The sequence below is a fragment of the Salmo salar genome, chromosome 27, assembly GCF_965601325.2.
Source record: "Salmo salar chromosome 27, fSalSal1, whole genome shotgun sequence".
In the NCBI taxonomy this organism is placed as follows: Eukaryota; Metazoa; Chordata; class Actinopteri; order Salmoniformes; family Salmonidae; genus Salmo; species Salmo salar.
In genome coordinates this window covers 20,717,501-20,730,723 of record NC_138317.1, presented here as the reverse complement: position 1 = coordinate 20,730,723, position 13,223 = coordinate 20,717,501, and the positions used below count along the sequence as shown (strand labels likewise).

The window sequence follows — 13,223 nt, the reverse complement described above, 5'->3', positions numbered from 1 at the left end:
CATGAGTTCACTTCCATTGATTTCTCCCCACTGCTTCAGTGCATATCCACTACCTGGACCCATACAATCACGGTAGTCCCATGACGACTGTACTGCAGCCGTTTTACAGGTTTAATATCACAGCAACTATCTATTTTCAGATTTGCCTTTCTGTGGGTATGTGGCTCCACCTTCGGACAGCAGCGTACAGGGCTGGGGTAACCCTTCATGGTCAGGGTAGAGGGTAAGGGATGTCCCCTGCGTACAGGGCTGGGGTAACCCTTCATGGTCAGGGTAGAGGGTAAGGGATGTCCCCTGCGTACAGGGCTGGGGTAACCCTTCATGGTCAGGGTAGAGGGTAAGGGATGTCCCCTGCGTACAGGGCTGGGGTAACCCTTCATGGTCAGGGTAGAGGGTAAGGGATGTCCCCTGCGTACAGGGCTGGGGTAACCCTTCATGGTCAGGGTAGAGGGTAAGGGATGTCCCCTGCGTACAGGGCTGGGGTAACCCTTCATGGTCAGGGTAGAGGGTAAGGGATGTCCCCTGCGTACAGGGCTGGGGTAACCCTTCATGGTCAGGGTAGAGGGTAAGGGATGTCCCCTGCGTACAGGGCTGGGGTAACCCTTCATGGTCAGGGTAGAGGGTAAGGGATGTCCCCTGCGTACAGGGCTGGGGTAACCCTTCATGGTCAGGGTAGAGGGTAAGGGATGTCCCCTGCGTACAGGGCCGGGGGTAGGGTGTTCTGGGTAGGCCAGTGTGGGTGTAGAGAGAGCCACAGCCCCAGCTCTGGGTTGGCTAGGCTGAGCTCCACCATAAGGGGGCACTCCCATCCCACAGTGGAGAAAGAGAGGAAGAGTAGAAGAGGAGAGGCAGCCCTCAGCCTCATACAGCACAGCAGCCATTACCGTTACAGAAACACATCAAGAGAAACTCATTCAACCAACTGGTAGCTGTACAACATAAAGCCAACCATACCCACACGCCATACAATCCACCACAACACTTTACTGAGGCGTCGACCTAAACAATCGTAGAATATCCAAATATTCAAGCAGGGGATACTTGATTACGTCGGCATGCAATTCAATTTAAAATCATCCCACCCCCTAGTTTCTGCCCTGAGGGCAGGTGAGGTAGCAGAGCCAGTAACGCCCAAACCAAGGTGCCGTTCTCTCCTCTAGCCAAGGTGCCGTTCTCTCCTCTAGCCAAGGTGCCGTTCTCTCCTCTAGCCAAGGTGCCGTTCTCTCCTCTAGCCAAGGTGCCGTTCTCTCCTCTAGCCAAGGTGCCGTTCTCTCCTCTAGCCAAGGTGCCGTTCTCTCCTCTAGCCAAGGTGCCGTTCTCTCCTCTAGCCAAGGTGCCGTTCTCTCCTCTAGCCAAGGTGCCGTTCTCTCCTCTAGCCAAGGTGCCGTTCTCTCCTCTAGCCAAGGTGCCGTTCTCTCCTCTAGCCAAGGTGCCGTTCTCTCCTCTAGCCAAGGTGCCGTTCTCTCCTCTAGCCAAGGCTACTCTCAACCCCTAATATTCTATAAAGGTGTGTTCCATTCCCAGCCCCATCTCCCCCGAGACCACCACGAGCCTGCTACTTAATACAGGAGACCATATGGGGATTGTAATTCATGGACAAGGTAGAGGAGGAACGTGGGAAGGGGACATCATATGAAAAGAACAGATTGCTATTATAACTGCTATGGGTTTTTTTCAAACAGCATAATAAGCTAAATCAATATTGCTCAGCTGTTCTTTTCCGATTTCTAGATGATTATGGGTCACATGTTTATTCATGAAATAAATAGTCTACCTGACTAGGTATGTTTGTAAACATTTGCCTAATTGAGGTTCTCTATTGGCAACAGACACACACACACACTGCAGCAACCTGTGTGCAATACAGAGCAGAGAGAGAGGGGGAGGTCTGATTGCTGTGAATAATGGGGCTAGGGTGTGTGTGTTTATATGTGTGTGTGGGGGGGGGGGGGGGGGGCTTTTGTACTGATCACAGTGGTAGAGGAGAGTCCCAGAGCTCAGCACAGATGCCCCAGTGAGGCAGGCAGCTGCCCAGGCCAGGGTGAGGGGTGCTGGGATACAAGGGGCTGGGAGGGACCAGGGTCTGCCTAGCCTGCCTGATACTAGGGGCTGATCTGGGGGGCAGGGAGGGACCAGGGTCTGCCTAGCCTGCCTGATACTAGGGGCTGATCTGGGGGGCAGGGAGGGACCAGGGTCTGCCTAGCCTGCCTGATACTAGGGGCTGATCTGGGGGGCTGGGAGGGACCAGGGTCTGCCTAGCCTGCCTGATACTAGGGGCTGATCTGGGGGGCAGGGAGGGAGGAACCACAGCTTGTCTGCCTGATACCAGCCACCAAAGCCATACACGATACTGGAGCACCAGCTCTCGGACCAACAGGCTCTGAGACAGTTTCTACCCCCAAGCAATAAGACTGCTACATAGCCAGACTGCTACATAGCCAGACTGCTACATAGCCAGACTGCTACATAGCCAGACTGCTACATAGTCAGACTGCTACATAGCCAGACTGCTACATAGCCAGACTGCTACATAGCCAGACTGCTACATAGTCAGACTGCTACATAGTCAGACTGCTACATAGCCAGACTGCTACATAGCCAGACTGCTACATAGCCAGACTGCTACATAGCCAGACTGCTACATAGTCAGACTGCTACATAGCCAGACTGCTACATAGCCAGACTGCTACATAGCCAGACTGCTACATAGTCAGACTGCTACATAGTCAGACTGCTACATAGCCAGACTGCTACATAGCCAGACTGCTACATAGTCAGACTGCTACATAGCCAGACTGCTACATAGCCAGACTGCTACATAGTCAGACTGCTACATAGTCAGACTGCTACATAGTCAGACTGCTACATAGTCAGACTGCTACATAGTCAGACTGCTACATAGTCAGACTGCTACATAGCCAGACTGCTACATAGTCAGACTGCTACATAGTCAGACTGCTACATAGCCAGATTACTAAATAGTCAAATAATGGTACCTGATCTATCTGCACTGACCCTACTCACTCACTAGACTATTCAGAGCATGTGACAAATATAATAATTGGAGGCTGCCTGCCTGCCTGCTTCTCCAGAGCAACGCCCCTCCCACCGATGACAGACACCCAGGAACAACCCAAAGTAGACTAGAGGGCGCTGCCAAAGCCCTTCAACTGACTGACACAACTACTGTTCCTCAGAGCAGAAAAACAAAGGTGATTTAATCTAAAAGAGCATTACTTTAAAAACTAAATCATAAGCGGTTCTGGTGCATCTAAATTCCCCTTCCAAGCAAACACCACTTGGGAAGAGATGGAGCAGAGAGGAGAGGACAGATAGTGCTGCAGTCAGCCACAGCCTTTGTGCTGCCAAACGAGCTCAGCCCAGCAGAAATGGAGGGAGAGGGAGGGGCGTGCTTATGAGAGAGAGCGTGAGAACATGTGTGTGTGCACAAGAGCAAAAAGCAGGCTGGGTTTACCAGCTCCAAAACCATTCACTGAGGAAAATCCAAACAACACACTTAGTCAGCAGATTGAATTTTCTCAAGAACATTAATTAAAAATCACGTATGTGCAGACGGGGGAAGGAGAGAGAGAGGGAGAATGAGATGGCGCAGAGAGGGGAGGGGGGTGAGAGAGAGAGAGAAAACGAGTAGAGAAACTGTCTCTCTCAGTCAACCCAGGAATCTGAATAAGGCACGTGGACACAGGAAGCCCCAGAATAGCAACAGGAAACACGCCCAGGAAACTGAATACTGCAACGACAGGCAGAGCAGAGAAGCTCGCAACACAAGGCTGAGGCGAGCAGCGTTTCAAAAGCTGATTTACAGAGGGAGAGACAGAGGAGTGATTCCTCATGAAACCAGGAACATGAAAGGGCCATGATTTGGGGCATTTTCCTGATATTTAATCCACAGAATGGTATTTTGGAGGAAGGATTGTTGACATATAGCAGACATTTGTATCTAAAAGCACAATTGAAAAATCTAAACATGAATATTGAAGAAAAAAATTTGGGGGAATTGTCCAATTTTTCTACATATCGTTGATCATAATATACTCTATGGGCATATTAAAAGTTCTGAGATCTCTGCTACTTTTACAGGTATGATCCAATTTGTAAGTATTACCAAGAGGGAACGTGAACATGGATTTTCACATTCTGCTGGTGATTTGCAATTTTTAAAATGGGCCATTCGAAAGGAAAGGCAAAAGAAGGGTTGGAGAGAAGAAAAAGTGACCCGGCCTAGCTATGCAGAATGCTCCAGAGCAGTGTGGCACCAACAAGCTGTACTGCTGGAGAGAGGAAAAAAACACTACAAGTCATGGAGGTCTGTTTGGGAGATGCGGGTGGACTGCTAAAGGCGTCTGCACGCATCCCAGGCGAAACAGTTCGGAAGAGTCCGCGCATATATTAATGACAACAATGTGTGACGTTTGTTTGTTTTGGGATGTTGGTAGCCGAAGTCTCCTCGACGGTGATTGGTCAACAGTATGGGTTCTTCAATAAAGTCTTGTCATTCAACGAGAGACTAATCATTTTAAGTGAGAAATACTGCACCAAGCTCAAACATCTCCTCTGCAAAAATGTCTAAATTAATTACCCGATTTCTTGATTTATCTTGGATTAATTCTGTCTATTTTGAGGAAGAGTATACCGGCTACGGCGTCTCAAAACTAACACACCTCAAGCGAATGTCTTCCCTGTAGCTCAGTTGGTAGAGCATGGTGTTTGCAACACCAGGGTTGTGGGTTCGATTCCCACGGGGGGCCAGCACAGAAAAAAAATGTATGAAATGTATGCATTCACTACTGTAAATCGCTCTGGATAAGAGCGTCTGCTAAATGACTAAAATGTAATGTAAATGTAATGTTTTGTAAGGGTTTAAGCAAGCACACTCCGAGCTGAGTTCTGCTAGGCACCAGCCCAACTGAAGCATGCCGACGCCTTAACAGTGATGCAAGCCACTGGAATTCCTGTGTGAAGGAATCTAAGGGCGGGGCCCAATTGGGCTTTCCTCTCTCACAAACACACACGCTAGACAACACAGCCCCCCAACACAACGACAGACACATCACAGCCCCCAACACAACGACAGACACCGAGTCCTCCACACATCACAGCCCCCCAACACAACGACAGACACATCACAGCCCCCCAACACAACAACAGACACCGAGTCCTCCACACATCACAGCCCCCAACACAACGACAGACACCGAGTCCTCCACACATCACAGCCCCCAACACAACGACAGACACCGAGTCCTCCACACATCACAGCCCCCCAACACAACGACAGACACATCACAGCCCCCCAACACAACGACAGACACCGAGTCCTCCACACATCACAGCCCCCAACACAACGACAGACACCGAGTCCTCCACACATCACAGCCCCCAACACAACGACAGACACCGAGTCCTCCACACATCACAGCCCCCAACACAACGACAGACACCGAGTCCTCCACACATCACAGCCCCCCGGGTGCACCTGAGTTCCTCTGTGGAGATGAGAGAACCTTCCAGACAGACAACCAGCTCTGCAGCACCCCACCAATCTGGCCTTTATGGTAGAGTGGCCAGATGGAAGCCACTCCTCAGTAAAAGGCACGACAGCCCTCTTGGAGTTTGACAAATGGCACCTAAAGGACTCTCAGACCATGAGAAACAAGATTCTCTGGTCTGATGAAACCAATATTGAACTATTTGGCCTGAATGCCAAGCGTCACATCTGTTTTTCATGGTTCGGGCTCGGCCCCTTAATTCCAGTGAAGGGATATTTTAACAGTACAGCATACAATGACATTCTAGACGATTCTGTGCTTCCAACTTTGTGGCAACAGTTCCTTTCCTGTTTTAGCATGACAATTCCCCAGTGCACAAAGCGAGGTCCATACAGAAACGGTTTGTCGAGATCAGTGTGGAAGAACTGGACTGGCCTGCACAGAGCCCTGACCTCCACCCACCCCATTGAACACCTTTTGGATAAATTGGAACACCAACTGCAAGCCAGGCCTAATCACCCAACATCAGTGCCCGACCTCACTAATGCTCTTGTGGCTGAATGGAAGCAAGTCCCCGCAGCAATGTTCCAACATCTAGTGGAAAGCCTTCCCAGAAGAGTGGAGGCTGTGATAGCAGCAAAGGGGAACCAACTCCATATTAAATGCCCAAGATTTTGGAATGAGATGTTCGACGAGCAGGTGTCCACATATTTTTGGTCATGTAGTGTTCATTTGAACTTGAGTACCTTGGATTAGCTGAGAGGTCATTGGTGGGAAACACTACTGTAAGAATGTGTTCACCAGAAAGGGGAGGGTGTGTGTGTGTGTGTGTGTGTGTGTCCATGCCTACACTGGAACAGCATAAGCTGATGCATTTCAAACAGAAAAGGGAAACGTTATTAAAAGAATTCAAGTGAAGTGAACAGAATAAAGGCAGTATGGGGAACAACACTATGTTGAGCTCAACAGTAAGAAAGAGAGAGTGTGTAGTTCAGTTAGCGGCCCGGCTGAAAACAGCTCAACAGTAAGAAAGAGAGAGTGTGTAGTTCAGTTAGCAGGCCGGCTGAAAACAGCTCAACAGTAAGAAAGAGAGAGTGTGTAGTTCAGTTAGCGGCCCGGCTGAAAACAGCTCAACAGTAAGAAAGAGAGAGTGTGTAGTTCAGTTAGCGGCCCGGCTGAAAACAGCTCAACAGTAAGAAAGAGAGAGTGTGTAGTTCAGTTAGCGGCCCGGCTGAAAACAGCTCAACAGTAAGAAAGAGAGAGTGTGTAGTTCAGTTAGCAGCCCGGCTGAAAACAGCTCAACAGTAAGAAAGAGAGAGTGTGTAGTTCAGTTAGCAGGCCGGCTGAAAACAGCTCAACAGTAAGAAAGAGAGAGTGTGTAGTTCAGTTAGCAGCCCGGCTGAAAACAGCTCAACAGTAAGAAAGAGAGAGTGTGTAGTTCAGTTAGCAGGCCGGCTGAAAACAGCTCAACAGTAAGAAAGAGAGACTGTGTAGTTCAGTTAGCAGGCCGGCTGAAAACAGCTCAACAGTAAGAAAGAGAGAGTGTGTAGTTCAGTTAGCAGGCCGGCTGAAAACAGCTCAACAGTAAGAAAGAGAGAGTGTGTAGTTCAGTTAGCAGGCCGGCTGAAAACAGCTCAACAGTAAGAAAGAGAGAGTGTGTAGTTCAGTTAGCAGCCCGGCTGAAAACAGCTCAACAGTAAGAAAGAGAGAGTGTGTAGTTCAGTTAGCAGGCCGGCTGAAAACAAACAAGAAACCAGCTCAACTGGTCCAGCTGGTTTCAACCTCGCTGCCAGCCTGCATGCCGGCTGCCTGGTTTTCCCCTTTCTCATGCTGGTTGTTGTAGTTGTTCTTCAACCAGGACTTGACTACCGTCAGTTAGGCTTGTGAGTTCCCACAGGAATATGCAGCAGACCAGAACAGACAGCCAGGTGCTGACAGCCGAACAGCCTAGTCTGGACGTGCAGTGGCTGAGGTCGTGTTGCCTTGCTAAAGTTAAATAATGTCCATCATGTTATGGTGAAACCAAAACGGAAATGTCCACAGTGTGAACAATGACGTTTTCTAAAGTCTGATTTTAAAAGACAGATCTAAGCTATCCTAAATCTACGTACCTGAAACAATGATCAACTACCAATGTGCTCTGATCTGCTTGGGCTATCTGTTGGCATTGGCTAAGGCAACACTGGCTATATGATATGGCTGAGGCTGCCAGTGTTCTATCTGCCTGGCTGGCTGGCTGGGTTTCTGTGGCTGCATGTCTGGCTGAAAGGCAGCATGGCTAATGTTGGCGGGACTAATCTGCACACTGTGTCATGTGCACTCCACGGGGGGAAGGTAGGGGAGGGCTGGCAGTGAGCAATCTGATGGTTCAGACCTCTGCCAGATGAATGGCTCTCATAGCCAATCACACACAGCCGATGGGGGAATCCCTAGGAAACAAATAACCTCCTTGGCCAATGGCGGAGCCCGGAGATGAAGAAATAAACATATAAAGAAATAAAGAAATGAAAAGAGGGGGACATCCTGAGGACATCCCCCACTGGCACTGAAATCTCTCTCTCCCTCCTCTCACTGTTTAAGGCATCTGCTTACACTTCCTCACTCCCCTCCCTCCCTCCCTCCCTCCCGCTTTCTCTCCCCCTCATTAATGATCTCATTTTCCCCGGCAGACTTGTTCTCTGTCTAAAGCCTAGAAACAAGCACACATACTGACTCCTACTGAACTGTCACGCTCTTTCACACAGAGAGAGAGAGAGAGTGGTCCAAGGTCAAAACCATTCAGTTTCATAATCATTTAGCTTATCGTTTCCAATCTGGGAATAGATAAACTAAGCATTTGCTAATTAAACAGGGGTGATTATTTCAAAGTGAAAAGGATGATCTTTTTGTTGTTGTTTTGTTTAAGTACCTTTTATTTACCTAATGAACATGTTTTCAGCTGCTTATCTAGACAGGTGAATTGTGGTTCAGTAAACGTGGCCTTCTCGACCCATCTATCCTCGGTGTCCAACAGCTCCACCAACCAAACCCCTTCCTCACCTCATTCACTCCTCCTCCCGGTGGAGTGTGAAGGGAACGCTCACGTCAGAGTAGCTGTCAACCCAGGAGAGACTGGGGTGATTTCCCCCACGCTCAAGACTCACCGTCAATAAACACTGACTCGTGTGTGTGTGTTCCAGCCGATTACCATGTGTATAGTCAAGGTCAAGGTCAACACAGCCAGCAGTCCAACAGAGGGGACTGGGCCAGAGGAGGTGAATATGCTAAACTTGGGTGCTGGGAAAAGATGACTGCTGAGTGGACAACTAAGGAGATAGAGGTTGTTGTAGTGTGGTAGATTGTGTGCATGTATGTGTGTGTTGAGTGACAGACAGGACTGCTTACTGGTAAACTAGAAGGCCGTCCCTGCATGCTGTCCTCTGCGCCACTCTTGCTGGAAGTCATAGGCTGGTTGGAGGGGGGAGCGCTGGACTGGGAGCTGAACGAGTCCTGGGAGAGCTCCTGAAGAGAGAGGGAAGAAAGAGGGTGAGGAAAAACAGATGAGGAACCCTGAAAGCCTGAGTAAGCTTCTCAAGCTAACGCCTAGGACTTAGTTCAGCGGATAGGTGGTGTTTTACCTGTGGCGGAGGTGGAAACCGCTGGAAGGGCGACTGCTGCAGGGGTGGGGTCTGGGAGTAGGGTGAGGGCTGGCCCTGCTGAGACTGACCCTGCTGCTGTGGGGGTCCACCGTGGCCTGGAGATGGGTGGTGGCTCGGGGAGGATTGGTGGCTGGCGGGTGGCTGGTGGACTGGGGGTTGTTGATGGCCTGGGGGTGGCTGGGCCTGTGGAGGGGCCGCCCTATCTTGTTGCTGCTGTGGGGGTCCTTGCTGCTGCGGGGGTCCTTGCTGCTGCGAGGGGGGTTGCTGCTGTGAAGGCTGCTGCCCCTGCACTGGGCCTGGGGGTCCTTGCTGCTGAGGGTAGCTGGGCTGGGGGCCCTGACCCTGGGGCCCGGGCTGGCCCTGCTGGGGCCCCGGCTGGGGCCCCGGCTGCTGCTGGGGCTGGGGTGGTCCCTGGTTGTAGGGTGGCTGGGCCTGGGATGGACCCCCTTGCGGAGGCCCTTGGCCCTGGGAGGGGTGGGCCTGCTGGGGGTAGGGGGCCTGGGTTCCAGGGGTAGTCTGGGGCTGCTGGGGATATGGGGCCTGCTGCTGGCCAGCGTGTGGTGGGGGGCCGTGCTGGCTGTAGTAGCCCTGGCTCTGCTGACCGTAGCCCCCTGGACCCTGCTGCCCAAAGCCGGCCATCTAGAGAGAGGACAAACCGCAATGTAGTCACAGATTTAGTCGCTTTACCATCTACGTCAGTGTCGCAAACTCCCTGTCCAAAATGCGGTCCGCAGGCCCATTTAATGGAGCCCACAGAAAAAAACAAGTAGAGTCCTCTGGTCTACATAACAACAGTTATTTTAGTCCTATTGAGATCAAGCCCTGCACACACAATTGGCAAAATACAATATATTACGAAATGCACAAAAAATGACAAATTCTTTTTCATGAAAAACAACCACATTCAGCGGTTAGCATAAAACGTAATGAATTTTTCTACATGAGGCAATATTAAGAGGATTTAATAGCAATACTCTTTACTAGCTGCCCTTTTAAAATGTCACTTGGTGGTCTTGTGGCTTTTCTGTACGTAAAAAGACTCATCACACAGAACATTGGCGTTGTATTGTTCTCAAGTCCCTCCAAAGACTAGCTGACCCAGCTAGTCCACTGAGGAAAGAAAAGCTGTGTGATGTCTCGCGGGGCACTTACCCTCTGAACCATTCAAAGACCTGCATCAAACCCACCTGAAGTGGCTGTTGTCTGAGACAGGACTAGTCTCCTCTACAGGGTGCCAATAACACTCAACAGGCCTGTCTGTGTGTGTGTCTAAACTAACGGAGACGTTTAAGCTGTGACTGCATGGCAGTGTTATGATCGACAGAGTGTGCTGATCGACAGAGAGAGAGAGAGAGAGGGAGAGAGAAGGATCGACAGCATTACCAACCTGTTGTCCGTACTGCATGCCAGCCATGCCGGTGGGGGTGCGCCCCTGCATGCCCATAGGATACCTTTGAGGCCCCGGGGGTCCATAGCCCTGGCCTGGGTAGGAGGCACCCTGCTGGGCCCCTGGAGGAGGAGCGCCCTGTCCCTGGCCTTGCTGCTGGGAGTAGGGGTTGGCTCCACCATACCCCTGGCCCCGCATCTTCCCTACATGGTCCATAGGGCTGGGGGGCTGGAGAGAGAGGGGGAGGGCTTGTAAGAAACCAAACTTAGGACATTCATACATTTATTTCCATCTTTAACATTGCAATCACTGAACTCCTTAATAAAATCATTTGAACCAACGCAACTCATTCAAATGTGACCCTTTGAGGAATGGTACACAAGCTAAGCAGGAAATAAAACACGAGATGTCATAACTAAGCCATGCCGCCGGTGGGAAAAGTGAGGGTATAGCTAAAGAATGCAAAACAGTCTGGACGGATTGGTTTCCCACAAAAAAAAAAGGGAAAAACTTGTCCATGAATGAATGAATGAATGAATGAATGAATGAATGAATGAATGAGCCCAGTTTCGTCCCTCCATCCGTTCGCCAGGAGCATTTGACTGCCCAGGAGATCAGAATGCCAGTGGGAAGAGAAAGTTACGTTCTGACGTTGGGGACTGTTAAGGTTCCTATGAAAATAATCTGGAGGAAATAGAAGTATTGGTCTGTCTGTCTGCTGTGGCTGGAAGCGAGCACACCCCTGAGGGGAGGGGAGAGAGGCAATATGGGAGAGGACAGGCCTGACCTTGCCTGCACCTGGGGTGGAATGGCTGTGGGGGGAGGGGGAGCCACATGGCTGGGGCATCGTCTCACACACACACACACACACACACACACACACACACACACACACACACACACACACACACACACACACACACACACACACACACACACACACACACACACAGTAGCCTCAGTACCAAATACAGTAGTCTCCGAGTCTGACTGAATTGGAGAAATACCACCACCAGTGTTTCCCCTACTACTGAGAGCTGAGGAGGGCTAGTTGGTATCGCACCACTCTTATCTTTAACTCTGCATTATTGGAAAAGTACAAGTAAGTAAGTTAGCATTTCACTGCTGTTGTCTACAAAGCATGTGATTAATAAAATTGAATTTGACTACAATAGCTGTTGTTTTCTTCTACATCTGAGCCAGTGTTCACCTTTGCATGTAAATGCCAGTGGCTGCGACCACCAGCATACCATCAGAGAGGATGCTAGTACAGAGAGAGGATGCTAGTACAGAGAGAGGATGCTAGTACAGAGAGAGGATGCTAGTACAGAGAGACGATGCTAGTACAGAGAGAGGATGCTAGTACAGAGAGAGGGTGCTAGTACAGAGAGAGGGTGCTAGTACAGAGAGAGGGATGCTAGTACAGAGAGAGGATGCTAGTACAGAGAGAGGATGCTAGTACAGAGAGAGGATGCTTTGAAGTACCAGACAGCAGCACCTTGAGCCTCTTGCACCCCGAGACATGACGGCAACACACAGACACAAAGCAACAGACAAAACACCTTCTCACTGCTTCCCATGGTTACTCATCCATGTCATGTTTTTCCCTCCCAAACCAAACCTCAGTGCCTGATTATACGAATCTATTTATAGCCCAGACCAGAGAGCAGGGAGAGGAGGGAGAGGAGGGAGAGGAGGGAGAGGGCAGTGTGCCTGAAACGTAACAGGTCCCAGCTGTATGGTGTTTGAACCCATGCCAGAGACCAGTCCTCTTCGCCTCCTGTTTTAATAACGCTGTTTTGGCATTACGTGAATGACACTCGCGAACGGGGGAGGGGTGAGGAAACTGGTCCCGTGGGGGCAGCAAGGGGGAGGAGGGGGGGGGGGGGGGGGGGGGGTTGTCAGCATAAGGAGATAACACATTCTATCCACTCCACAGGGCAGGCCTCCCCCTCTCTCCAGGGCTACCCCAGGTTCAAGGACAGAGTGCGCGTTACTCTACTCCCTAGGGTCATAACAGGACCCCCCCACAGGGAGGTGGTCTCCTGTGACCTCTCCTGCACTTTTAACCCTGTCCGTCTCTGAGTCTGAATGGATGTGCATAGCATCCAGCCACACAATTCCCTAGCGATCCTCTGGCTGGAAAAGCAAAATACTGTTTGTTTGCAACCACTTTCAAGCTGGACGTATTAAAATGGTTTTATTTGGTTAAAACACAAATCACCGCCATGATAGCTAGCCTATAGTGCAGAAAAAGATCATCGGTTTTCCCAGCTAACAATAGCAGTGTTAAGCTTCACTCCAAGAGAGTTTGAATGTGTCTGTCTGCCACTAAACTAGGATGATCTGTCCTGTCTAGTCACCTTCCCTCCCTCCAGCCACGTGTACCTACCTAACCCCTGTGTTGACATCTCCATGGCAACCGCATACATCCACTGTGTGTGCACACAGTACGTAACCTCCTCTCACCTGAGCAGGGCAGCGTCCCAAACCGGCACCTTATGGAGCCCAATTCCTTATTATATATCCCATAGGGCTCTGGTAAAATGTGTGCACTTTATAGGGAATGGGGTGACATTTAAGGCCACTAGCTGCTATTTACCAGCCTCCCTTTTTTTATGATCAACTACAAACACAGAGACGTAAGAAAAACAAAGGTAAAACCAAAACAATGGAGGCAGGCGGTCA

At 50.2% G+C, this 13,223-nt stretch overlaps 1 protein-coding gene across 2 annotated transcripts in view; it reads right to left on the bottom strand.

The window, feature by feature from the left end:
- Positions 1 to 13,223, bottom strand: part of LOC106588635 (AT-rich interactive domain-containing protein 1A) — a 171,707-nt gene that overhangs the window by 135,908 nt on the left and 22,576 nt on the right. For both annotated transcript variants that reach the window (XM_045709601.2, XM_045709602.2), the window contains exons 2-4: positions 10,536 to 10,763; positions 9,128 to 9,787; positions 8,895 to 9,011 (exon numbers count right to left, since the gene is read on the bottom strand). In XM_045709601.2, coding sequence (XP_045565557.1) covers positions 8,895 to 9,011; positions 9,128 to 9,787; positions 10,536 to 10,763 — 1,005 coding nt within the window. The remainder of the gene's footprint in view (positions 1 to 8,894; positions 9,012 to 9,127; positions 9,788 to 10,535; positions 10,764 to 13,223) is intronic.